Genomic DNA, 27,255 nt, shown 5'->3' with positions numbered 1-27,255 from the left:
CCTCTGACATGTAGGCTAGCTAGTTTGTACTTTTCTGACGCAAGTAAAAGGAAAATATTATACCTTTGCCATTTCAAACAATATTTGTTATTTTTATTGTATGAAAGATCACAAGTCAGAATCAGAACTGCACTACTTTTGACAATAGACCAGACGAGGACCAAAGCAATAGGCGATATGAACTTTGAACCCTAAGAAACCTGTCACAAATGGATTACTGGGTGATAATCAGGAACACGGAAATGGCTCCTTGAGAGGTTCTGTCTGAAGCTTTTTTTGTTGAGTGATCTGTGAAATTGCAGAGTGAAGTACATGAAAAACGCTGGACAGACGTTTGTGAAAAGTGCACAAATGCTGCACTTTTGTGGGTGGAAAATACTAATTCAGAGTGCAACACAAAATGGACTCCCATGTACAATATTCCTGATTGTAAAGCACTTGAAGTAACCTTCTACACCTTTTATTTATTTATTTTTTGGGAGGGGGGAAGGGGGAGATGTTTTAATATAAAGCTTTAATGTTCTTGGCTCCAAAGTCATGTACAGTGTTACAGCTTAAGGTGTTTGATGTTGTATTTTCCTGTATAGTACCTATTTTTGTGACATTGTGTGTGTGTGTTGTTTCAAGAAAATTAAAATAAAGAGATTAAAAAAAAAAAATGGACTCCCATCGCTAAATGACAATTTGCCTAAGGATAGTCATTCAATTTGCATTAGCAGTAGTCAGCAATTTAGTAAAATTAGGAATTAGTTGGCAATAAGACATTTTATTTTAGCATTTGTTTCCCTTAGGAAGACTCACACTGAAAAGATAGGCCTACGAGCTGTTTTACTTATGGCTCAAATCAAAAGTCTTTTTAATCGATAAAATAAGAGAGTGACATATTATACAGATGTTTTTGCTTATGGCTCAATACAAATCAAAAGTCTTTTTAATCGATAAAATAAGAGAGTGACACATTATACAGATGTTTTTGTAGGCCTAACATTACTCTATAAAATGTGTTGACAAATAGAAGAAATGGCGACCAATTACTGCACCTAAAAATTAGGACTAAAGATTTTATCCTTGATGCTGAAAATAAGTTCATGTCCTTGTGATATTTCCATTATTTTTAGAAGGAGCATTTGAACATTTGTGACAGCAAGTAAAAAAGAAATATAAAATAAAAATAAAGTCGAAAAAACTTCACTACCCACACGCCCTTGCTGTCATCGCGTGCGCTTCAATCCTCCGCGGCTTCCGTAAGCTGTCGTGGCGCTTGTGGAGTGCGAAGGCGAAAGTACAGCGGCTCAAAATAGGAGGATAAGCAAATATTTGTTACATTACTTTCAGACTGCAGTGGTCGTATATCATATAAAGGTCTCCGGCTGATAATGAGGCGCGCAGGTTTGGGTAAGTTACTGTTTCTCTTTATATGTCGTAATATTTGAAGCTTATGCTAAGCTAAGTTCTCAATTCAAATAGATATCAGTCACAGTTTGAGACATTAAACAAACAATGAATGGCCAAATCATATGAAATAGTTAGCCACAATGTCCGGGTTTGGAGAACCATATGAATAAATAACGGTACGAGACTCGAGCCAAAATGGTCTGATCTGAGACAGCTAATAACTGGCTAGTTTTCTCTATTTCAGACCAACTGCTCCATAGGGCAGGTTAACATATAGAGATGTTTATATCAGATGAAGAATGAGTGTTTGTTGGTGTTTCTGTGTGAATAAAAACACGGAAACACTGCGACATTATAAATATGACATCCAAATCTAAATTTAGATTCCTTCCCTATTGTTTAAATGAAAAGAACCATCAACATATAATTTAAAAGTCAGCTCTTAAATTGTAACCAATAAATAACTAAAATAAATAGCTTTTATACTAAACAATTAAATTATTTAATTTTCTTGTAAAGACCATCAAGATTTAATTAATAGTTTCTAATTTTTAGATATTCAGTTGTTTCTGATGAATATATAAACCTTATTTGAAGTTAAAAAATAATGTGGTCAATTTATTTGTCCTGCCCACCTTAGTAAACTTCAGTCAATTACTAACATTTAAAATAGTTTGCCGATATTGGATTTTACAATACTGACAAACACCAGTCTTATCTAGCCAATGTTACCTGTTTATTGTCGTTTAGGTGAGGGGGGCCCTCCTGGCAATTACGTTGCAAGTGGATACAGTGTGTATGAGGAGGAGAACGAACATCTACAGGAGGGACTGAAAGCTAAAGTACATGCACTTAAACATGTAAGTGGACTTGAACATATTTGATTCTATATTTTTAATAACCGATTTGCACAACTGTCCTCTCTCTCTCTCTATATATATATATATAAATGAATAATATAAAGTATGTAACATTAAATATATAATACAAATTATTAAAGCATGCACAATAATTACAAAATTATATTTATTATTTGGTTTTTTATCAGTCATTACATTATATCTATGCCATAAAAAATGATTTAGTATCACTATTTTGGGCTGTGTTAAGATAAAAATACAGTTTTTCTTCTGGCATTAATTCTCCTGTAAGCACAATTGTTCCATACAGCTAGGTTATGGCAATAAAGTGTTGAATCCTTAATAACCTATACTTTTTACATCTATTTCAGCTTTCAATTGACATTGGAAATGAAGTCAAGTACCAGAATAAAATGTTAGGAGAAATGGTAAGCTATGGGAATTGATACTACTCTCTTCATCAAAACACTTATCTGAATAGCTTTAACATCTAACATTTGTTTCTCCTCAAGGACTCGGACTTTGACTCAACTGGAGGTCTGTTGGGAGCCACCATTGGTAGATTGAAGCTCCTCTCCAGGGGAAGCCAAACCAAGGTGTACTGCTACATGCTGCTGTTTGCCCTGTTTGTGTTTATTGTCCTGTACTGGGTGATCAGACTGAGGTGATCGTAGGACTGATGAGACACTTCAGGACCTTTCGTTTGTGCCATGCTCATTTGGGGTAGAGGGTCAGAATTCTCAGAGAGATGACGAGGACTGAGGTTATTAAGGAGTGCGAGAGTGCTTTCTTTCCACTGGACAAGAAGTTGAACCATTGATTGACAATGTGCAATATGAGACAAAAATCTGTCTTAACCCACCCTTAGTGTCCCTCGAGGGGAAGGGATAGTGCTAGTTGTCTAATACTGGTCACAAAAATATTTTAAAGATTAACATGCATCTTTCCTTCTTTTTTCAGAAATGATAATGACCTTTGTTTAATGGTATTATTCTTTTAGGAGAACTTCAGTGCTATAAATGTGTGCTAATTTATATCTTCTGTTAATGATACAGATAAATACATTTAAAAGGGTGGCACAAAACAGCTCAGTAGTCCTACAATCATATCGATGAAAATTCAGGTTATGCCCAGCTGGATGTGGTGCAAACAAAATAACAGATTATTTTTCCTTTGTTTTACTGTGCAAGTCTGCACAACATCCTTGAAAGAGTTGCCACAAAATTGTGTGAATACAGTGTTCAAAGGGCTGATCTTCAGACTGTGAAAACCTTACTGGGATACATGAGTTTTTGTGCAATGCAGGTGTACAATAATAACCATATCAAAAACAACCCCGGAATTCTGTGTACTTCAGAAATGTTTTAAGTAATTTTGAAGTTCTTGTCCAATCTCTTTTGCTCTCTGGGTTTAAAATAATGCATGGTTAATTTCAGTTTTTTTTTTAGGAACTAATTTGTAAATAAATGTCATTTTTGAGAGAATTATTACATAAATTCCTTTATGTTGTCAACTTGAGTCCTGTTTTCATATATCCCATTTATGCTTCTCAGGAATCTTACAAGCTTCTTAAGAATTATGAAAACTTTATTTTTTCATGCATATTTTCATTTCATATAAAACTATAATCAAAATTTACATATGTTACATATAACTACATATAAAGTTTTTCATCAAGTCTTTTTTTAAATACCTTTTTTCAATGCAAGGCACAAATCATCCATCACACCATAAGGTTGTTAATGGTTTTTATAACTGATATAACTATAGTTCATTTATATTTAATGTCAGATTCTCCTTTTAAGTGCACTTTGTTTTTCAAACTAAACTCATACTGGATATGTCATTTCTTGGGTAGAGTGTCCATGTATTTGCATATGATTGACAGCATCACCTCATCAGCTCCTGCACCAATGGACATTAACCTGGAGTCCCTGTTAAGAAAAAACAGATCAGATATATTTGTATCCAATATTTAACACTTTTATAAGTCACTTGGAAATTCGATTCACTTGACCTGGCTCTTTCCGCTCAAACTCATGAGTACTGTATATACAGGTGCATCTCAATAAATTAGAATGTCGTGGAAAAGTTCATTTATTTCAGTAATTCAACTCAAATTGTGAAACTCGTGTATTAAATAAATTCAATGCACACAGACTGAAGTAGTTTAAGTCTTTGGTTCTTTTAATTGTGATGATTTTGGCTCACATTTAACAAAAACCCACCAATTCACTATCTCAACAAATTAGAATATGGTGACATGCCAATCAGCTAATCAACTCAAAACACCTGCAAATGTTTCCTGAGCCTTCAAAATGGTCTCTCAGTTTGGTTCACTAGGCTACACAATCATGGGGAAGACTGCTGATCTGACAGTTGTCCAGAAGACAATCAATGACACCCTTCACAAGGAGACTAAGCCACAAACATTCATTGCCGAAGAAGCTGGCTGTTCACAGAGTGCTGTATCCAAGCATGTTAACAGAAAGTTGAGTGGAAGGAAAAAGTGTGGAAGAAAAAGATGCACAACCAACCGAGAGAACCGCAGCCTTATGAGGATTGTCAAGCAAAATCGATTCAAGAATTTGGGTGAACTTCACAAGGAATGGACTGAGGCTGGGGTCAAGGCATCAAGAGCCACCACACACAGACGTGTCAAGGAATTTGGCTACAGTTGTCCTCTCCTGAACCACAGACAACGTCAGAGGCGTCTTACCTGGGCTAAGGAGAAGAAGAACTGGACTGTTGCCCAGTGGTCCAAAGTCCTCTTTTCAGATGAGAGCAAGTTTTGTATTTCATTTGGAAACCAAGGTCCTAGAGTCTGGAGGAAGGGTGGAGAAGCTCATAGCCCAAGTTGCTTGAAGTCCAGTGTGAAGTTTCCACAGTCTGTGATGATTTGGGGTGCAATGTCATCTGCTGGTGTTGGTCCATTGTGTTTTTTGAAAACCAAAGTCACTGCACCCGTTTACCAAGAAATTTTGGAGCACTTCATGCTTCCTTCTGCTGACCAGCTTTTTAAAAATGCTGATTTCATTTTCCAGCAGGATTTGGCACCTGCCCACACTGCCAAAAGCACCAAAAGTTGGTTAAATGACCATGGTGTTGGTGTTCTTTGATTGGCCAGCAAACTCACCAGACCTGAACCCCAGAGAGAATCTATGGGGTATTGTCAAGAGGAAAATGAGAAACAAGAGACCAAAAAATGCAGATGAGCTGAAGGCCACTGTCAAAGAAACCTGGGCTTCCATACCACCTCAGCAGTGCCACAAACTGATTACCTCCATGCCACGCCGAATTGACGCAGCAATTAAAGCAAAAGGAGCCCCTACCAAGTATTGAGTACATATTCAGTAAATTAACATACTTTCCAGAAGGCCAACAATTCACTAAAAATGTTTAACAAATGTATTCTAATTTGTTGAGATAGTGAATTGGTGGGTTTTTGTTAAATGTGAGCCAAAATCATCACAATTAAAAGAACCAAAGACTTAAACTACTTCAGTCTGTGTGCATTGAATTTATTTAATACACAAGCTTCACAATTTGAGTTGAATTACTGAAATAAATGAACTTTTCCACGGCATTCTAATTTATTGAGATGCACCTGTACATGCAAACCAAACCTGTTGCTTGAGAGCGCATGCACCTCATTCAGATGAGAGAAACTGACCTGTAGAACCTGCTGACTAGGACATCACTGGTGAAGCCCATGCCACCCCAGTACTGGAGGCAGCTGTCACCGAGCTCTCGGGCCAGTCGTCCTGCCTTCAGCTTGGCCATTGACGCCAACTTTGTCACATCGTTTCCCTTAATGTACAAAGCTAATGAAAGTGCACAGAAAAAAACTATTTCAGAGGTATTCATTTTCAGGCATGCACGCTGAGGTTCAGCTCCAATTTTTAATTTCACAACCTGAGGGAGGAAGAATGAAAATGGACCGATTGCAAGCCAGGGTTCACACAATTTCTTTCCACTATTAATTTGGAAATTGGTGGCCCTGTAGACCTGCCAGACCCAAACCCATGAAATTGCATAGCTGCCTTGGCCTATAAAATCATTCCGGAATAATTTTAGAAACGGTGGGACTCACCTGTGGCGCGATGCAGAAGGGAGCGCAACAGCTCGATTTCTGTCTGCAGCTCAGCCAGCCTGAAGTGAACGACCTGGTGGTACAGAATCGGCTGATTGAAGATCTTCCTCTGTCTGGTGTAATTAATGGTCTCTTGGACAACTTTCTCCATGGTCGTCAGAACTTAAAAAAACAAGGCATAGGAAAAATTCCGATGTGTTTTTCAGCAGAGATTATATTATATTTATTGATAGAGGAAATAGCTGTAGGATTTCAGTCCTAACATCTAGACAGGAAGGCTGAAATGTTTACTGATGATGTCAAAAGATCCTCCAGAATATGCCAGACCTTTTTCTTCCTTGATTTTTAAAGTTTGACTCACTGATAAACACATTTGGGCCTGAGAGGATCTGACCTGGCTTGTAAACACACAGGCACTACTGACATTAACACACTGACGTCATGCCCGTGCCTGTGAAGAGAAATGTTTGCTGTGCGGTGGGATGTGTGGGAGTCGGAAAGGATAACTTACTATTGGCCACCCCCCAGAGTCGTTCCTCCTGGAATTGAAGCATCTGGTACGTGAAGCCCATTCCCTCCTGCCCTATGACATTTTTGCAGGGCACACGCACGTCATCGAAAAACACCTCTGCTGTATCCGATGATCGCATGCCTATTTTATCGATCTTACGTGCGATGTGAACGCCTGCGGACGTACAGTAAAACATTGGCATGTTTTCTTAGGCAGTCAAAAGACTCTTTTCCAAAAGTTTGTGCTTTTGCATTACGTCTTACCTGGCAGATTCATAGGTAAACAGATTAGGGATTTGTTCTTGTGTGGAGGGCCATCGCTGGTGTTGGCCAGGAGGCACATCCAGTCTGCCTGAGTGCCATTAGTAGTCCACATCTTTCCTCCATTAATGACAAATTCATCTCCTTTGCGCACAGCTTTAGTTTTGATGCCTGAAGGAGACAGTTTTCATTCCTTTATATTTTCAATTTACATTTTAATTTTAAAAGTTTTAGCATCTTTAATAGTTTTTTTTTCTTCCAAATTTAGATTTTTTTTTTTTAGCAAATATATCAAAATTTGAAACAAGACCAGATGACTTAAGCAAAACTGCATAATATGTTTTATCTTAAGTTTAGGTTTTTTTAACAATTTTTTTCATAAACATAAGCTTGACTATGTATGCTTAAAAATGTTATTTTACTATTGATTATATAATATTATAGTATTTATTAGTATTTGAAATTAGCTTTTATTTTAATATTGTTCAGCAATTTTTATTAGTTTTTGTTTTACTTTTTTATATAGCTTTGATTTCTTTTTTTATTTAGTTTTAGTACTTTAACTAATTTCAGTTAGTTTCCTAGGCAGCATTTCTATTTTTGTTCTAATTTTGTTTCAATTACTGAAAATTATTTTTTATAGTTTTTGTTAACACTTATGGAATCACAAAATGAACAGTGGTCCCTTTAAATGGATACTCCACCCCAAAATGCAAATTTGGTCATTAATCACTTACCCCCATGTTGTTCCAAACCCGTAAAAGCTTCGTTCGTCCTCGGAACACAATTTAAGATATTTTGGATGAAAACCGGGAGGCTTGCGACTGTCCCATTGACTGCCAAACAATTAACACTGTCAATGCACAGAAAAGTATTTAAAAAAACATCGCCAAAATAGTCCATCTGCCATCAGTGGTTTAATATTAATTTTATGAAGCGACGAGAATACTTTTTGTACGCAAAGAAAATCAAAATAATGACATTTATTCAGCAATTCCTCTGTCTCTCTGTGTCAGCGTGGCGCCATTTTGAAAAGCATCCAATGGATGCAAAGTGCGTACGCTAGGATACGTTGTTTCCGTTTAAATCAAAGCGTAAATAAACGTACAATACGTATCCATGCGTTACTGATGACAGAGAATATGTTGCAATGTTTTTTATACTTTTCTGTGCATTGACAGTGTTAATTGTTTGGCAGTCAATGGGACAGTCACAAGCCTCCCGGTTTTCATCCAAAATATCTTAAATTGTGTTCCGAGGACGAATGAAGCTTTTACGGGTTTGGAACAACATGGGGGTAAGTGATTAATGACCAAATTTGCATTTTGGGGTGGAGTAACCCTTTAACTATATCACTGCTCCCAGCTTCTGTTAATAAAAAAGTTTAAAACAACCAGCTTTGTCATAATTACAGCAGAAATATTAGAGGAAATTGGAGGATTTTTTCTTGAACAAAGAAGGGCCCTCAAGCCAAAATGGTTGAGAACCACTGCTTTAGATCATACTTGGCTTTAAATGTAAAATAAAGTAATAAAGTACTTTAATTTCACCTCAAAACAACTCATTAATAAGCTGTGACTACTAGTACTAGCTTTACTTCAAATACAAATTTTAATACATTTATGAAAAATGGATCTGCATCCCCCTGTGTGGTATTCCCATGCAGGCAAGTCTTTTAATCTCCCTGGCCTGAAATGCTTTGATATCTTCATTTGGGAAAGTAATTAATTTTAGATTTGCGTCTGGTGTATGTTTACATCCTGTTTAGAACACCCCCATGGCAATATAAAGAGCACGTCTTTCCTGTTAAGTACATTATCTCCAGCAAAATACTTACTTGCTACATCAGAGCCGGCCCCCGTTTCGCTCACCCCGAGGCAGACCACTACGTCTCCCATTATGGTGGGCTGCAAGAACTCTCTCTTGAGCTCTGCAGAACCAAACCTACAAAACAGCACAGAGGTCACATCCTCACAGTTATTTTGTGAGTGTTGTAGCAAAAGTGATTGAAGGCTGGTGAGACAGAATGGGCTATAGAAGACATTAACATTTTACTAGCAGCAAATGCAATTTCAGAAACTGTTCCATAGGGCAGAATCACAAAGGAGACTAATCAAAATCCCTGATTTTCTGAATCCAAATAGCCAAAACGAATATGCACAGAAAAATGAGTGTTTCCAGAGAGTGAGCACAGTGTAGTAATATCCCCTCAGTGACAGCGTACAACCTGCTGCAGTCAGAATATGTCAAATGCTAGAAAGAGAAAAAGGAACCATCCTGATGACTACAGTATGATAGGTGATTTAATTTGTTTTAAGAGTCTATCAACACATGCTGAAGAAATACCTCATTCAGAGTCTACTGCAACATTCTACTAGATCAAATTAAATAATTGTTTTTTTAACCTTTTCCCTATTAAAAATAAATAAATACAGAAATACGCACAGAAACAAATAAAAAAAAAAGCAAAACTGCATAATATATTTTCTTATAAGAGCATATATCTTAAATTAAGCTTATTTTTCTTACCCTATTTTTCCCAAACCTAATTCATTTTTATTTAGCAAAAAAAAAAAACCTTGCAAATGGGTTTCCTCATTTAAATAAAGATATTTCTCAAGTAAATCCGCCTTGTTTAAAAGATGTTGAGACAATTTTACTAGAAAACAAGTAAAAAATAGTAATTACGAAGAATTAAGTTTTGCAGTCATTAACCATGCCTTTTTTTTACTTTCAAAGTGAGACATGAATATTGTGAGGCAAATGGCATTTAATGAAGGCCACCTAATGAAGAAACCAGTGAAACTGGCTGTTCAGAATAGCTTAATTAGATACTACTTTTACATTTTCTGCACTATAAATTATGTATAATGTGCAAAATGCTAATTTTCTTAATGTAAGGAAGGCCACAATGCAATGCACTCAACTTCATCTTCCATTACCCATGTGACAAATGAACCAAAATAAATTATTATGGTTTTTACCATCTCTTTTTAATTATTATTTCATCGTATTGACATTTTCTCACCAACAATTAACCTATAAGTGAAAAATACCATTTTTGATCAATACAGTAATGCAACGTCCCTCACATTTGCAATGTGAAGAGCAATGTAGCATACATCTGGAAATTATGATGGAATAATGTCTAATGTTTCTGTTACTAATTTAAAAAAATAGCAAGCAGTTTATTAAGTGGTTAAGAATACTATTTAAAGGTTAAGCAAGAGAAATACTTCGCCAGTGCAGGTGTAGCCATGTCACTCTGCACGCCGATGGCCATGGGAATTCCTCCACAGTTGATGTTCCCCAGCTCTTCTGCAACAGCCACACTATAGCTGAAGTCCAATCCCAGACCTCCATACTCTGCAGACAGTGAACAAAAAGGTAAGTGAATGTCCAGTGACCTGGGGCCTCATTTATAAAACTCTCTGTACATTTCATCCTAAAAGTGTATGTACGCGCAAAAGCTAGATTTTGCATACGCACAAAAGTTTTCAGATTTATAAAACCATGCGTACGCCAGAACCTGCGCAAAAATCCCTTTATAAATCCCAGTCAGGGGAAGACATGCATCTCCACCCCGACTCCTCCCCGAAACCACCATATGTGAGCCTGGACCACAAAACCAGTCTCAAGTCGCTGGGGTATATTTGTAGCAATAGCCAAAAATACATTGTATGGGTCAAAATTATCAATTTTTCTTTTATGCCAAAAATCATTAGGATATTAAGATCGTGTTCCATGAAGATATTTTGTAAATTTCTTACCATAAATATATCAAAACTTCATTTTTGATTAGTAATATGCATTGCTAAGAACTTCATTTGGACAACTTTAAAGGCGATTTTCTCAATATTTAGATTTTTTTTTCACCTTCAGATTCCAGATTTTCAAATAGTTGTATCTCGGCCAAATATTTTCAGATACAGTTGTCAGCTTACAACGCCTAGTTTTACTATGCATAACCTCATCTGCATATCATTTCCATGCATATTCCCATCCACGCGACACCGTGTTTAACACCGTCAAAGGTACAAGACATTAAGGAAATATGAGATACGGACTATAAATGCCATTTGTGCCATACATTGATTTTTACTGCTAAAAATCATCAAATATCATTGTTATGTTTTAGAATAAATATATCAAAATGTTTATAAAAACAAAACTGTTTAATTTAGTTATCAGATAAATATTTTAGAATAGAGTTGATCTCATTCTTCATTGATCTCAATGGACCGTTCGACCACCGAATCCAGCAGTGTCCGCGATAATATCGAAATAAGTGCACGTTATTGATCATTGTTGTTGCTAAAAAAATGAGATCTGCAGTTTAGTGTAAAGATGAATTATTGTGCACCTATAGCACTCCTTGCTGTCATTAAAAGAGGAAAAGTGATCAAGCACATATTTGTAATGGATGCATTTAGACTGTCTAAATTCATATGATTTTGGTTTAACTTTTGCGTAATGAATTTATGTAATTTCAGTGCTTATCTCCATTAATGAGAGTGGAATATTTCATGTAAATGTGTATATCGACATGAAAACAGAGCTTAAAATCATTGTTTTTACTTCATTAATTTTCTCACTCCAGGAAAAAGAGTTTGTACGCATGGGTCAGAGTTTGCGTGGATTTGCGCAAATTTTCCTGTCAAGTTTGTTTTTATAAATCCCAACTTTTACGTAAGAAGTGGCATACGCCTCTTTCGGGGCTGGTTTTGTGCGTACGCAACGGTTATAAATGAAGCCCCTGGATGCTTCAGCTCTTTGTTTTATTTATTGATTTATTTTTGTTAATGAGCATGTAAACATTTGAAATGAATGCTTTAGACAAATATCTCAGAACATTATGATCACAAAGCAGGTGTAATTTAGATCATTTCTATCTGGACTTCTGCAGCATTAATCTGAACTTGCTTACTTCAGTACTGAAGACAAATGTGCTTCATGTAAGATTCGTCTACATATTTTTGCCATGCAGTAATCTAAAACTTGACATGCCCTTTTCACATCCCATTTAGTCATCATTATAACATACTACAATGTGTTGTGCAAACGTGGTGTAAGCTATTACATTTGACCGTAATAAACATTACTGTTTCCCACGATACTTTCCTTGTCATGCATTTATTCATGTCATTTCATGTTCCATTTCATTTAGCATTTTCCTTCAGGAAACAAATATTACGACATTAAGGAAATGATTTTATTCTGTGAAAGCAATAAAGGCAACAATAATGCTGAAAAGCAAGTCCTTTAGTGACTGTGGTGAACTCTATGCTCACTTTCCCCATGTTTTCTGTCATCAGGTCCCACAATGGTCATGGACAACATTTGGTGTGGCAAAATAAGGAAAAGAGAAGCCAGAGAGCAGAGGAAACAGATACAGCTGCAGAGGAACAGCTGGAGTCCAACAATTCAGTATCCAAACAGACGATCTATTTGATGCATCTAAATGGAAGGTTTGTTTATCCTGACCACAAACTAGCTTAACTAACCTTAAGGAGTACTGGAGTACAATACAACATTTGATTGTTATGTAAAACACTGTGATAGATTTCCACATTACCATGCAAATATTGTGTGTCTTATATGAGGTTGTATAGTATGAAATACTATACAGTTGGAACAAAATGGAAAAAGGATGTTTAATGTTTAAAGATCTGTGCTTTACGAAGGACAGCTATTGGAAGGTGGTCAACATTTCCATTCGCTGTGTGCATGTAAACATGAATGTTTTTTTGGTGGAGAGTGATTCTCCTGTTTGGTGGCCTAACCTTGCACAGTACATTTAATCAACACATAGATGTGAAATGAGAGGTATTTCAAAAGAAACGAGGCTATGTACACCCACATATCGTGGGAGTGAATGTCAAAAGACCGGTCAGTTCGGATAAGAATGGAGTCTTACTGTCTTATCTGAGTTTGCCAGGGTTGGAAAAACAGACAATCTGGATTTAAGCCAGTGTTCTGTAAAATGGATTTGTTTCAGCCAGGTTTTGAAAGCAGTGATTTCACGAGGAAGAAGTTGTTATGGGAACTAGCAAAACTCTAAAACGAGGACTCAAAATACCTTCAATCAATGCAAACCTATATCATGTAGCATTCAGAGATTGCAAACAGGTAAGGGGGAAAAAAAGGTGAGAAAACAGCGTGGATTGGGGGCATGCTCCGCACGGAATTTCTTTTAAAGATATTTATTTACATGGTGTTTTGTAGTTACTTTAATTTTTTATTACCTTATATTTCCAAAACTGTTATTTTTTCACACAAATAATAATAATAATAAAATTAAATAAATAAATAAAAATAACCTCTTGTTGCAACATTTTACAAAAATCAAGATATTTGAATATATTTGATCAAAATCCCATGTTATAAAGATGAAGTGCTATGCAGGCTATTTAAGACAATATTGGCTGATTAGATGGCAATGCTGACCTAAAATGCAAAATGTTTGCAACTCTCTCTCTTCACTGTTCTCAGACCTCAAATACGTAAAATATTACCCTTTTTAGACATAGTTTTTGAAGTAAAGAGTAAAGAAAATACTATACAAAATTTATTGAAATAACCAGTTCCCATAGGAAAGAAAAATCAAAAGTGAGATCTCTTTAACATCTCAAAAATTTATCCCAGACAGAAATGAGGTAACTTTAAGATTGAATGGAGAGTCTCCTGCTTCTCAAACTTGTCTCCTGAGACAAAAACTCTAACACTCTCACACTGTGCTCAGATTTTTCTCCTTAGCTACAGACACTGGATCTCTCACATTTGTCTCTTTTAAAGCTTTAGAATAGATCTCAACAATATCACACACTGTGCTCAGATATGTCTCCTTAGCTAAAGACTGTGGTTGTCTCATATTTGTCTCCTCCATTGTTTAAACAAGATCTCAACAACATCACACACTGTGCTCAGATATTTCTCCTTGTCTAAAGACTCTGGTGGTCTCATATTTGTCTCCTTTAAAGTTTTAGAAGAGATCTCAACAACATCACACATTGTGCTCATATTTTTCTCTTTAGCTAGAGACACTGGATCTCTCACATTTGTCTCTTTTAAAGCTTTAGAAGAGATCTAAACATCACACACTGTGCTCAGATTTTTCTCCTAAATTCAAGACTCTGGTGGTCTCACATTTGTCTTCTCCAAAGTTTCAAACAAGATCTCAACAAAATCACACACTGTGCTTAGATTTTTGTCTTTGAATCAGAATCAGAGAATCAGTCTCATGAGCTTAGAAAGAGTAACCACAGAGCAATAAAAATATTCTTATAATGGAGTCTTGATAGAGATTGCAGCAAGACAATAAAGAGATATTCTATGTTTCTTCCACCACATTCTCAGTTTTGACTCTTTTTTTTTTTTGACCCCAAATATTTCTCATGTCTCATTTGTGTCTACTTCTGTTTCTCCTAAGGAATTTTAGGAGAAACTAGGGATGTGCGCTACGACTAATTTGACAGTCGTTTAAACGGGTTTTGTATCCGACTAGTCTAAAAGCTAGAAACCCCCAAAAAATGGCAAAAGGAAAAAAAAATGTGTCTATAACAGCCTACACTTGAAATACTTAATCTTTGCATCACACTGTCAAATCCCTCAATGAATTCTGCTAAAAATGGTCATGATTATGCCCTATGCTTGCCTCACGTTATCATCATTTAATTTTAGGTGGTCGTTAAACAGAAAATAAGGAAGAGCATAACTCAACATAAACCAGTGCATAGCTTATTTATTCAGATCAGCTGGAGCAATGCAGAAATGGAAAATAGACTGACAGAATTCTTCATTTTCATATAACGTTAGCCAACATATTAAAACACAAGTCAAAAACAATAGGAAAGTTTATCAAGGAATAGCATTAAAACGGCTTTTAAAAATGTACTTCATGTTGGCTATATTGTCTAAAAACAAAACAATGCACGTTTTACTTACTCAGACCATGCGCATTTGTTCAGTGAATTTAACATGTTAACGTGGTCTGGCGAAAGACGGGACTAGAGGCGATTCTGCACTTGAAAAAACAAACCGCGCTCGGCAGGAACTGAAGTTACAGGCACGCAGAGAGATTACTACAAGCAAGCAGACAGTTTAGAAAAGAGCCTGGAAATCGACTATTGATTTCAGTGTCGACTAGCAGGAGCTGTACCGTTTAGTCGACTAGTCCCGCACATCCCCAGGAGAAACATATTAAATGTCATTAATACTAAAATGAGAGATATTTGAGAATCTCATCTAAGTCTCCTGAGCTTAGGAAGAACTACTGATTTACCCGTGTAAGACCCCGATAAAAATGGTGACCTATTTTGATTTTAAAAAAGTGGCTTGTCACTGAAAGGTGAGGAGTTTGCATCTATGAGCATTGTGCGCATGTTGAAGGCTCATGAGGGGCTGGTTTTCACAAGAGCTATTTCTATGTAACTGACAAATGTGTTATTTAAAAAAAAAAATTAGTTAAGAAAAAAAATCTGAATAATTTTTGTGAATTCTGTCACAACCATTAACATGGTAATACCACATTTTTGTTATACAGTAGCTGTTGAGTAAACAAGCAAACACAACTGAACCACACTGAAACATATTTAGACATAATTTAACTATATAATGAAGGTAAATTCAAACCTAAAAGTTAAAACATTGTCAGAAGTAGGAATTTTTCATAAATATCAAGATAGGGCAAGTGATTTAAATCATAACTCATAAACATACTAAATTACTTAGGGCTAAAATAATGGTTTGACATTTTTATAAATTACTATTTGCCTTTTGCTGTTTCATGAATCGTGTTTCATAACTGTTTTACAGTTTACATTTTGCTTATAATGGGTAGATTCAAAAAAGTAGGGCTGCAACTAACGATTATTTTAATAATCGATTAATCTGTCGATTATTTTTTCGATTAATCGATGAATCGGATTAAAAACAAAAAGCATTCATTTCCAACCCTTTATTCAAAAACAGAACTAAAATCTTTAGAAAGTGCACAAACATGTTGCTCCTTGAACATCCCTGAGCTGTTATAATAATAATAAAATAAAATAAAATGGACTAACACAAAAACATACACATGTATGCTTTACATCTGGGGTGCAAAAATTAAATAATTTAACAACACTGCGTCGTTAGCGTTGGTATTGTATCAGACACCTGCACTTAACATTATATGAAAATCAAGCTCAAATGGAGTTAATAATGTTTTTGACCAGAGAATGACGGAGATGGAGTGTTTTGTCTGTCGTTAGAACGGCTGTAACTGTTATGCAGTGCATAAGTGCATTAAGTGCATTATGCTTTCATCAACTTTTACAGGTTATATAACTTTGATTGTAGCTATATGGGCGCTTAGTTTTTCTTGTTGTTTAATACACTTGGCCAAAATCTCAAATTAAGCGCTTATGCACATAATGCACAGGATATTTAAAACGTATATAGACAGCAAATAACTAATTCTTCTCCACTCTTCAAACACACAAAAACATTATCCTTTACTGACATAGTGTTTGAGTAAAGAAAACGCTGTACTATTCAAACACCAATTATTTATTCACCCTTGCATTGCGAAAAAGCAGAGATCTCATCTTCTCCAGGCTGTGCGCGCGTCAATCTGAACGGAGGCGGGTGAAGTTACGAGGTCTCGCTGAGAGCTCGATGATCCAATGGCGTTAAGTTTTACTGACAAGTTATTTTAATGCTTATCATTGGTTTACTATTTTTAAAACTCTCTGATTTAAAATAATAAAACGAATTATAAGCGACTCAAGTTTGGATAATTTTTCACAGCACCTGACTGGGCTAGAGTATGGCAACTGCCATACACTGCATTACGCAAACGCCGCCCCTGCTCCCACACCTTGGATGACTTGGGTCGCACGGATTTCTCTGCCTCCGCCATGTATCTTTCCTCTACCTCCGCTCGTTTTTTTTTTTTTTTTTTACTTTTTGTTTTTATTTATGAGGCGCCAAACTCTGCTAGCATCCGTGCGCGAGAGAGACTGAGTGTGTTCACTCCGCTCCGCTCAACTAAAGTTTTTTTTAATAATCAAACGTCTCGCGTCGCGCGACACAACGAATCGATTATGAAATTCATTGCCAACGCTTTTAGTAATCGATTTTTATCGATTTAATCGATTCGTTGTTGCAGCCCTACAAAAAAGCAAGTTATATTGTGACAGCTTACCCCAAATAATACAACAACAAGTAATGTGTTCATTGAACTTTCTACTTTCTACTTTATATAAGTAGTCCATAACCATGGAAGTGTTCATGTAAGTTTTTTGTAGACAAAATTTTAAAGTATGCTTTAAGAAGAATGCTTACATTCAACTAAAATGGTACTGGTTTCTGTAAATGTATAGAAATGGTGCATTTCGAATATAAATATAGCTACAAAACTCCCCCAAATCTTGAGAGTGAGCGCTCAGACGAGAGAGTGTACAGGAAAAGCTCCGCTTTAGCCTACAGCAGTCAAGTCACAATTCACCTGAACAGATTTTACGTTATTGTTTAGAGACTTGCTGGTGTATCTGTGCTGCACATATCAAAAGAGGTGAGGCAACGCTTCAAGTACTAATCTTCTCTCTAAGAAGATGCTGTAAATCCAGCCTGCTAATGCAAAAGTGTCACAGTGTCAGCACTTCTTAATGCAAGTGCTCTCCTCTGACCTACAGATTTATGAAGCTGCTTCCCCCAGAGCCTCCATCCAACTAGCAATTATACTGCATTATATTCTTAACATTTAATAACTAAAACTTTTGCTATCTCATAAAAAAAGAAGAAAAATTGTAAGAAATTATGAGGATATAATCTGCATTAATACAAATGCATAGAAGAGTGTTAAAAACAGGGCAAAAAATACTTCTATTTGAATTTGACATTTCACTGAGAGCCTGTGGGCTTTTACATTTTTTTTTACAGGCACCAATTGTATTTCCTTTTGGTTGTTCTTTATTCTTCTCATGTATTGGGGTCTTATAGCAACGCTTTGAACCGTACGGTAAAAAGTTGTGTACTGACATTTTGATATGTGTACGGCCACAAATCTATTTTGTGTTACAAGGTATTTTCCACTGTTCTCATAATTGCTTCTTGGAGCCATGTTGTTATTTTGTCATGAATCCATTTATACTCCCATAAAAAACTAAGACTCATTAAGGGCACCCTACAATAAAATCTTCCTTTTCTCTGCTTTTCTGAAGAAAGTTTCTTAGAACTGTGATTCTGTCATTATTGGAAAATCAAAATGTTCCAGTTTGTGCTTTAAACACATATTTTTCTGTGAAAGAGCAATACTTTTCACAAATGTCTTTTTCAACCTGCTGCTTTCAGCGGGCCACATCAAGTTTTCCTTGATCTTGTGCAATAGAACAAAATAGATAGCGTTCATGGTACTAAAAAAAAAACATACTTTAAGTTGCACAAACTGCTTGTGCTGAAATTGTGTTCTGGCATCTAAATCTGAAACAGTATGCCATCAGGTGGTTATGTAGCACCTGCAACTCTGTATATAGCATTCTTTGGAAGGACCCAGTTTTAGGAAAGCGTGGTTGAAGATTTAGGGTTATGGTTAAGGTTAAACTTCTGGTTTAATTCTAAATGCCAGAGAGTTAAAGGAAATTATGACTAATTAAGACTAATTTATGACAAATAAATAAATACAAATATAAAATATTAGAAGAATGGGTCACTTGTATGCATATGGTAAATCAGAAGTAGTGAATGTCTACTTACCCACAGGTTTGTTGACTCCTAGAAATCCCGCATTACCCAAGATTTTGAAGATCTTATGAGCAGGAAATTGCCCTTCTTCCTCCCATTTATCTACATAAGGGTTGATCTCTTGATCAATGATCTGTAACACATTAAATTTCAAACATAGATTAGAATGCTTAATCTGAGTACAGTAACCAAATCTAAAAATCTGACCTGGATATGATCGGATTTATAAATTTCAGGGAAACTGGGCGTTACATTAACACCTTGTTTACAATTAAATGCTTATTCTATTGAAGCAGGATTTTACGAGAAATTACTTCACTGGAGGAAACATCTGCGCTGACGCACACAACATTATCTAAAAAGAACACATCAGAAACTGGGAAACAGTCTAAATGTTTACATAAATGATCCATCAAAAACTAAGGATTAATTAATAGAGATTGAAGTTTGTAATTCCTATAATCAGCAATAAATCACAAAAGCTTTTCAAAGTAAATATCAACAGGTAATTCAGTATTTAATTTCTGAGACATGTGGCCTAGCAAGTAGCTCACAAAGGGTAACGATGATTTGAATCCGGTTCACGTAATTTCCTGATCCATACCCTCCCTTCTACTCATCACTTCCCACCCTCTCTTTATATAACATTAACAAAAGGCCAAAATAAGACACCTTCAAGTTCCTTCAAGCTATATAGAGTGTAATAGCCCTACAATAGGCTGCTTCCTTGAAAGCGTGACCAGACACTCAATTTCCTGTTGAGTCACTTCAAGACGCCTGCCTGTTGTAATAACCATTGTAAAATACAGTGAGTGTCTACAGCAATACTCCATGTACATTTGAACCATACAAGCCAAGCACTGCAAAAATGACAGAGGAGTGACATTTATCAAAAAAAAAAAAAAAAAAAGTTTCAAAAAGGTATGAAATGTACCATTAAAAAAAAAAACAGAAAATATATTCTATATTTATGATTCTTCCAAAGCCATACAGTATACTTTTGAGAGGAGCGGACTGAAATTGAAGTTATTATTGACCAAAATTCTTGCCTTCTGCTTGCTGTAAACTAGCAGTCTGGACATTTTGCTTATTAACTTATTTTGTGTCCCATAGAAACGGACACATCAGGCAGATTACAAACAACATAGGGTGAGTATTTTGGGCTAAACTATTAAGTTTAAAACAGATGGAGCAGAAGTCCCTAAAACAAATGCAATTAAAAGTCAACAGACCTTGTAATACTCATTGTACTGTTTTAGTGTCTGATCACAAGAACACTATAATGTTGCATGGAAGTAAGGCAATTCATTATAATCTACTTAAACAAATGAAGCAAAAAAGGAATTGAATTCTTTTCCCAATAATGCATTATGTGAGCAATAAAAGTAAGTTGATGAGCCAATAATTTTAATTCAATTAAGGCTATACATTTTTTCAGCTATGGAAATGAGTCATCTTGAGCTAATATGTCATGCTTACTACGTTTAATGGGTACAGTCTGTGAAAAGTTAGAAAAATACTGCAGAAGGGATGAGCTCCACATTTCCCCAAAAACATGCAGACGTGCTTCTTCACTGGCCAACAAAAACGTCCTGACTCAAAAGCAGTGTTCACAGGACAAACAACGTTTAAAATTGAAAGGAAGCCAGGGGTCGACAGCACGCTAACAAACTCAGCGTGAACTAGTTAAAATTTCTTCAGCAGAAGGAATTGGCGGGAAAACATGTAACGGAAGCATCTTATATATTATTGGTTTACTCAAAACCCAGAAGACTGTGACTGGATAATACAGTCAGAAAGGAAGTCTGGTCCGCCCTGTTCGAACCTACTACAAGGTTCCTAATTCCTAATAAATGTTGGTGATACATTCCACAATTCTCTTGTCGGTTCGAGCAGAGAATGGTTTGGTGGAGTCCAGAACTCTGACTTATGGTTTGTCAACACTTTATGCACCCAGAAGACATGACCATTGAACTAAACTGAATAACAGTAGGTGATGTTTCCTGGAAGTGGTAACCCTAGTTGTGCATAAAACATTTAGATTTTTTAAAATCATACTCCCTTTATTTTAACCTGAACATAACTGACGTGTGACTTAAGCATTGCGCAAGTTTAATACTGTGTGAAGAATTTCTTCTTGAGTCATGAGATGACCTTGAGAAGAAGTGCATTTTATTCTAAAATTCTTTTAGCATGAGTAAAAGCTGAAAATTAAAACCAAGCTTGCAAGTATTATGCACTGTTAAATTTCACACCAGTCTTTACTTTCATTTAGATGCATAACAACATTACATTCTTCTAAGTCAAGGACTTTTCTACCTTGTTTTCAATGTTTCACTGTCTCTGGTGAGTTCTTTTAATAAACTCCGTCCCTGAGCTTCACACTATGGCATTGTTTTCATTATCCGTTGCCTTTTCTGATTTCCACTTATATCCTTTCTCATACTAGCCTGTTCCGACACACTTGAAGCCACTGGGAATTGGAGAAAGCAACTTCCTTCCCAAGCCCCGGTAACCCTTCCTAGTCTAATTATAATGACTTCCAATCATTTAAATTCAAATGTAATTCGTGTTAACATTTATCACATGCCTTAAAGAAGGTAATAAGGTATAATGGAATGATTTTTCCATTATACAAGTCTTGACCTTGCAAATTCAAAATATTACCTATTAGTAAATTAAATGTGCCATTTAAAATAACAGAGATAGAGAGATCACTTGATGACTTCTAATACCTATAATAATCAAGCATAAACTTTTTGGGCAAAATAAATATTTGTTTTCAAAAATGTTTGGTGTGATGGAAATGACAGCAGAACAGAAGATAGCTTTGTCATAAAAATACAAGTTGTAATTTTAATGTTAATGTAGAAGGATTTGACAGGCCATAACGCAACTTGAGCATCACGTGACAATCTGAGCTTCCTGGAAGCATCAAAACAAAGCGGTTAATCTTCACAATTCATCTGTTAATCTTGAAAATGTATCTTTATATCAGAAAATCCGGCATAAAATCATTTAATTATGTCAGATACTGACAATAAAATCCCAAGCAATTATACAACCGACCAGTTGCAACTAGCAGTGCAATGCAAGCTATAGTAAGTGACCTCTTACCTACATTCACTTGCTGAAAAAGATTCGACCTGCACATTCATTTTAGTGTGATAATCAGATAGCAAGAAACTTATTCGACATTCCTCTCGACAGAGAATTATACATTTATTGAAGATACAATACAATAACACGCGGTCATATCTACCTTTCTCAAAGATGCTTTTAATGCAAAATGTTCCTCTGTGTAGAGAACATGATCGATATTTTCGGTAGAAACGGACGCTTTCGGATTGGAGGACGCTTTTTCTGACAAGTGCCGTTTGTTGCAGACAACAGTTGTTTTAAGTAAATTGCGATTCAAAGCCAAACTGAATCTCAAGACGCGCAGTGCCATTCTGAAATGTGTTGATCTGCGCATGCGCATTAGACAACTCACGTAGAACTCGAACTTACAGTATGCTATCAGCGCTTTAGCAAGATAACTGTACACTGTTAATATATTCATGTTAATAACTGTTAACATATTCATAGTTCTACATTAAAACTGTGGTAAACAAGTAATGGTCAAATGAAACAAAATCCATTTTATTAATTAAAAACATATTAAATGTAGTAGTTACGGTATTTTGGCAGTTACCGCTGCTGGTACCTATTTTGTAATTAACAAGAAAGTGTGGCATTTTGTCTGAATTATAAATACAAACTCCTTTAACACGTTAAGTGAAGTTTTCTTTAAAATATGGTTTACTTAAAAAATAAAAACAACTTGCAAATTTTAAACTAAACCCATTATGACTCTTGTGGTGACAAAAATTTCACTCAGAAACTGTAGTGGCCCTTTGCCAAGTAATGAGATTTTATTGAGTAGCTAAAATATTCCACCGATTAAGCCTTGATTTATCATGTGAATTACAAGCTCAAACATTTCATTTTCACCCTGTTTTGTCACACAGATGTTACCCTTTGGCTGGCTGCCCAGGAAAGAAATACATGTATTAGTCCATCAAGTCTCTGGTGATCAGTGCACAATGGTAGTATGATTTATTACAGCTCTTCAAAGAGGAATACACAACATATGAGGGTCCAGATCCTGGGGACTCATTTACAAGGGAGAAAAAGCCATTTAGAGTTAATCGAACATCTATCCATGTTTGTGATTGTCCTTTTTCAGGTAGCAGAGTGGATTCCAGCTATGATTAAATTTTAGCAGGTGTCCATGGGCAGCAATGAACACTAAAGTTGGGGGTTTCTCTGTCCACATCAGCAAATGACACATCCACCTTTCTCCTTGAATGGGTTCTTCTCCTCTGGAATGCCTTTGACCAAAGGATCCTCATCTGCTCCAGCCTGAATGTACTCTGAAATCTCTTCACAGCATTTGGACACCTGACGAAAAAAAAAAAATAATAATTGAAGTGACAATCAAACAAAAATGAGCATACCAACAATGCCCAACCAGCTTGGATGTAGTCCATTTTGTGTACTTGGGTCATGAGTAGATTTCAACGCTTACCTGCGCCCTTTCAAGCTTCACTTCAGTTTTGAGCTGGGTTACTTCCATTTTAGCCTTATCCAGATCTGTCAGCTCTTCTACATTTATGACCGGCATTGTCTGAGAAACCAAATCAAATGATCACATCACATGTGGTAGGGTATTTATGTTTGAGATATTTAATTATACAATATACTGCTGATGACCAGACTTACTGCCGCTTATGATGAGGTCTCCTCCACCTGTGAAAATGGACAGAGATTCTGTACCTCTCTCTCAATCCGGTTTATAAAGTAATCTGCATAAACATTGTAATCTCTTAATCTCATTAAAACAAGCACTCTTATTTTATCTTTCCATAGTCTTCTCCAAATTTCTGGTCAGCTGTTCTTGTGAACAATCACACATTCAACAAAGTAAATACATATTTACATAAACAATAAAATATATCCCAAACATAATGAAATTGATTTAGGTTTTCTTGTAATGACCCTTATTGTTATATAGGTCAAGGGGACATAGAAAGTATTACAGGCTGCTGTGATGAGCATACTAATAATCCATGTTTACCCCTGACCTGTCACATTAGATAATGCATTATCATCCAAGATATGACAAATGTATTCTCTCAAAGAACTGTTTTCAAAGGTGGTCGCACATAATTATATAATTATTTCATTGTACCGTTATATCAACTATTCTATAATCATCTTAATAAAATAATACATGTAATGTATATGCTATATAATATAGCTATATTACAATGTTACTACACTAAAAACATGTTATAGGATACCAAAAATAAATTTCTAAGCAATTTTCACTTAGAAATGTCTAGTAAATTTTAAAAATAACTATAAAGAAAGGCAAGAAACACATTAAATTAACGTAAAATTTGGACGGAGTATGTCTAAGTCGTAATAGCATAGTGGCTGGTCGTAGTATTATAAAACATAGGCAACTCCAACCTTCTTTGATAAATATGTTTACAGTGCATTATTATTAGTAGTAATTGTTATATATAGGCTATATATAATATTATATAATAGTTGTAGTAAGTTTAGCTTTGATATAATTCTAAGGTCATTAAATGTTGGAATAGACGCAATAGCTTTGGGAATAGACGCAATTTTCTGTACTGCGTGGAATTGTCATGGAAATGACTAAGTATAGCCCGCCCTTCCAATTCCACCCCTACCAAATTCTCCATTTATAAGGCAACGATTGTGAGAAGTCAAGTTAGTAACTTATCAGGCGAGTAACTTTTCAGTTTGTACCATAACAGACTAGCCTACTACACGACCCCAGAATCCAAACTCTATCACAATGGCGTGTGATTTGCCTGGAGGTCTTTTGTTTATTGTTGCTGTCCTGCAAAGCGCCGTCGGACTACAACCCAAAGGTAAAGAAAAATTTTTATCTTTTAATGGCTTCTTCAAAAGTTGTAGTAATACAAATGCGTTGTTTCGCTGAAACCGGACAGTTGCACGTGAATTTGAGGTTGAGGTTTATCATTGTTTTAATGCGTGATTTATGCCCTCACAGAGGTTTGCCTGTTGCAAGTTGAAGAGGGAACGTGCAATGACGACGTCCAGCGTTATTACTACAATACAATCACCCAACAGTGTGAAGAATTCAGTTATAGCGGTTGTGAAGGAAACGCAAACAACTTCAAGTCCTTTATGGAATGTCAGAAAACATGCTTCAGGATTCCAAGTACGTTTATTTTAAACGTCCACTCTGAATACACTCATGTGCTATGTGATACACATAACATCTTAAATTGACTTCATGAGAGTTCTGAGGGCAGTTATGGTTTAAAAATAACATAGGCATTATGTTCACACTTTAACTGGCATAGTAATTTGTGCAAATGGTGTGAAATGCTCACTTTAACTTGTTTTCTTCTGCACACAACAGAAATCCCCCAGATCTGTCGTTTTGAAAAGAAAGAGGGCCCCTGCCGTGGCCTCTTCAAGCGTTATTTCTTCAATATGACCTCCATGCAGTGTGAACCCTTCACTTATGGTGGTTGCCAAGGGAATGAAAACAATTTTCAAAACCTTCAGGAATGTATTGAATATTGCAGACCTCCTAAAAGTAAGTACCTTTTGAGACACACTAGCATTTCTAACAAATCTTACATTTAGGCTTTTGCATTCTAGGCTTTAAATCAAACATTTAAAATGCAAATAAAAATACATACATGCATTTAAAGACAAGATGGTTGGAAAGTGTGTTTGCCATCTTCAGAAAAATAGCAGGAATGACGTTTTAAATCTTCATAATCATTTGGTGAGGAAATGTCAACAGCATTAATAAAATGGATGAGCGGAACATAGAAGAGAACATTAAGGGACCTGTGTACTTGTTGCAACCCTAATTGTCTTCATTGGAACACATTAAGATATTTTTATTCTCATCTTTTCAAATTATCAGCACAACAGGCTTGTTTAATGGCCATCTTGTCTAAATGGTTTCCAGTCTCTTGCCTTGCTTAGTTAATGGACCCTGGCTTCACCTAGAACATCTCTGAGGTCCCGATAAAATGCAAAGATCAGAAGTTAAGCATTTTTGTCTTATTTTATTTTTTCAGCAATCCCTGTGATTTGCAAAGATATTTTGGACAAAGGAAAGTGCTTAGCTTCCATCCCAAGATATTACTACAACTCTGCTACAAAGACATGTGAGGAGTTCACATACACGGGATGCGGTGGAAGCAACAATAACTTCATCTCCAAACAAAGCTGTATGGATGTTTGTGGTAAAAATGGTATGTTTAATCACCTTGGGTTTGTCTGTAATTATTATGACAATATCAAGACAATAGAACAGCTTTATTTTGAATGTTATTATTATTATTAGTTGTATTGTTATGTATTATTAGTTAGATTTATTTTCAATTGTCTAACAGTGTGTTTTGTTGTTTTCAGGCAGCAAACATTGGAGCCCTGCTAAAAAGTCTGTGAGAGTTTCCAAAGAATACCTTAAACGAGTAAAGTCCCAGCCACAAAAGGAGAAGTCACCCAAATAATGCTTTATGAAGTCGTTGACACTGTATTACCGACAAAGATGATTGCACTGATTTTACACTATTGGAATTGAAGGCAGCAGTTCATATCTCACTCTGTGTATATATGATATTGATTGTTTTGTTTTTTTAAAGACATGTTTAATAAAAGTTTTTTTAATATTTCTATGTATTTTTATGCATTTGTAAAATGTTTATTTTATTTTTAATAAAATAAAAATGTACTACTTTTAATTATTTGGTATTATTAAATACAATATTTTGTAAAGTCTAACACTGTTTAAGTGATAAAGCACACTCTCAGAAATAAAGGTACAAAAGCTGTCACTGGGGCGGTACCTTTTCATGTCCATTTTGGTACCTTAAAGATACACATTAGTACTTAAAGTGTACATATTTGAACTTAATAGGTACAAAAATTTACCTTTTGAAAAGGTACCGCCCCAGTGACAGCTTTTGTGCCTTTATTTCTGAGAGTGCAATAACGTTTAATTGACAGTATTTAATAACAGTATTTCATATAATTATGTTTTATACCCAATATATTTAATTGATATCATCTCAAGTCTAGCACATGACAGTGATTTCAAAAAGCTAGTGACACTTGAGAAAGAAGAATGAAAATGGTCATTATCTGCTGGGTCAAAAAAAGCAGGTTACAAAATTATTAACCGTTAAAGTGAGAAATGACATATATTCAGCCTTTTTATTTTGAATGTTTTATTTTTATTTCAATCTATATATGGTATATAAAATCAAATTGTCTCATGCCTTTAATGGCACTTGATATCAAAGCCAGAATACAATAAATAAACCTTGAATACAAGCATTA

At 35.6% G+C, this 27,255-nt stretch overlaps 4 protein-coding genes and 1 long non-coding RNA gene across 6 annotated transcripts; 3 read left to right on the top strand and 2 right to left on the bottom strand.

The window, feature by feature from the left end:
* The first annotated feature begins 1,194 nt into the window (after positions 1-1,194).
* On the top strand, positions 1,195-3,768 carry bet1 (Bet1 golgi vesicular membrane trafficking protein). The gene is made up of 4 exons (XM_058753509.1): positions 1,195-1,395; positions 2,146-2,255; positions 2,627-2,683; positions 2,768-3,768. Exons 1-4 carry the CDS (start codon positions 1,377-1,379, stop codon positions 2,921-2,923), a joined length of 342 nt encoding a protein of 113 aa, XP_058609492.1. The 5' UTR covers positions 1,195-1,376; the 3' UTR covers positions 2,924-3,768.
* On the bottom strand, positions 3,444-22,336 carry zgc:85777 (uncharacterized protein LOC405871 homolog). The gene is made up of 9 exons (XM_058753507.1): positions 22,106-22,336; positions 18,856-18,976; positions 10,356-10,485; positions 8,957-9,063; positions 7,123-7,290; positions 6,860-7,033; positions 6,349-6,510; positions 5,929-6,079; positions 3,444-4,189 (listed from the first exon to the last, which is right to left on the bottom strand). The coding sequence occupies exons 1-9, from the start codon at positions 22,322-22,324 to the stop codon at positions 4,099-4,101; spliced, it is 1,323 nt and encodes a 440-aa protein (XP_058609490.1). The 5' UTR covers positions 22,325-22,336; the 3' UTR covers positions 3,444-4,098.
* LOC131525644 (uncharacterized) lies at positions 21,741-23,612 on the top strand. The gene is made up of 3 exons (XR_009267267.1): positions 21,741-21,944; positions 22,854-22,931; positions 23,072-23,612. It is a non-coding gene; the product is annotated as an uncharacterized LOC131525644 (long non-coding RNA).
* gngt1 (guanine nucleotide binding protein (G protein), gamma transducing activity polypeptide 1) lies at positions 22,945-25,362 on the bottom strand. 2 transcript variants are annotated; one of them, XM_058753511.1, is made up of 3 exons: positions 25,284-25,362; positions 23,414-23,512; positions 22,945-23,286 (listed from the first exon to the last, which is right to left on the bottom strand). In XM_058753511.1, the coding sequence occupies exons 2-3, from the start codon at positions 23,507-23,509 to the stop codon at positions 23,161-23,163; spliced, it is 222 nt and encodes a 73-aa protein (XP_058609494.1). In that variant the 5' UTR covers positions 23,510-23,512; positions 25,284-25,362; the 3' UTR covers positions 22,945-23,160. The 2 variants fall into 2 exon arrangements, with proteins under 2 accessions (XP_058609494.1, XP_058609493.1); XM_058753510.1 differs by lacking the exon at positions 25,284-25,362 and adding an exon at positions 23,608-23,709.
* tfpi2 (tissue factor pathway inhibitor 2) lies at positions 24,494-27,255 on the top strand. The gene is made up of 5 exons (XM_058753508.1): positions 24,494-24,794; positions 24,938-25,108; positions 25,313-25,492; positions 25,989-26,165; positions 26,326-27,255. The coding sequence occupies exons 1-5, from the start codon at positions 24,719-24,721 to the stop codon at positions 26,424-26,426; spliced, it is 705 nt and encodes a 234-aa protein (XP_058609491.1). The 5' UTR covers positions 24,494-24,718; the 3' UTR covers positions 26,427-27,255.

This window comes from Onychostoma macrolepis, chromosome 19 (assembly GCF_012432095.1).
Source record: "Onychostoma macrolepis isolate SWU-2019 chromosome 19, ASM1243209v1, whole genome shotgun sequence".
NCBI lineage: Eukaryota > Metazoa > Chordata > Actinopteri > Cypriniformes > Cyprinidae > Onychostoma > Onychostoma macrolepis.
Note: the sequence above shows the minus strand (reverse complement) of the source record. Positions and strands in the feature narration are given on the sequence as shown.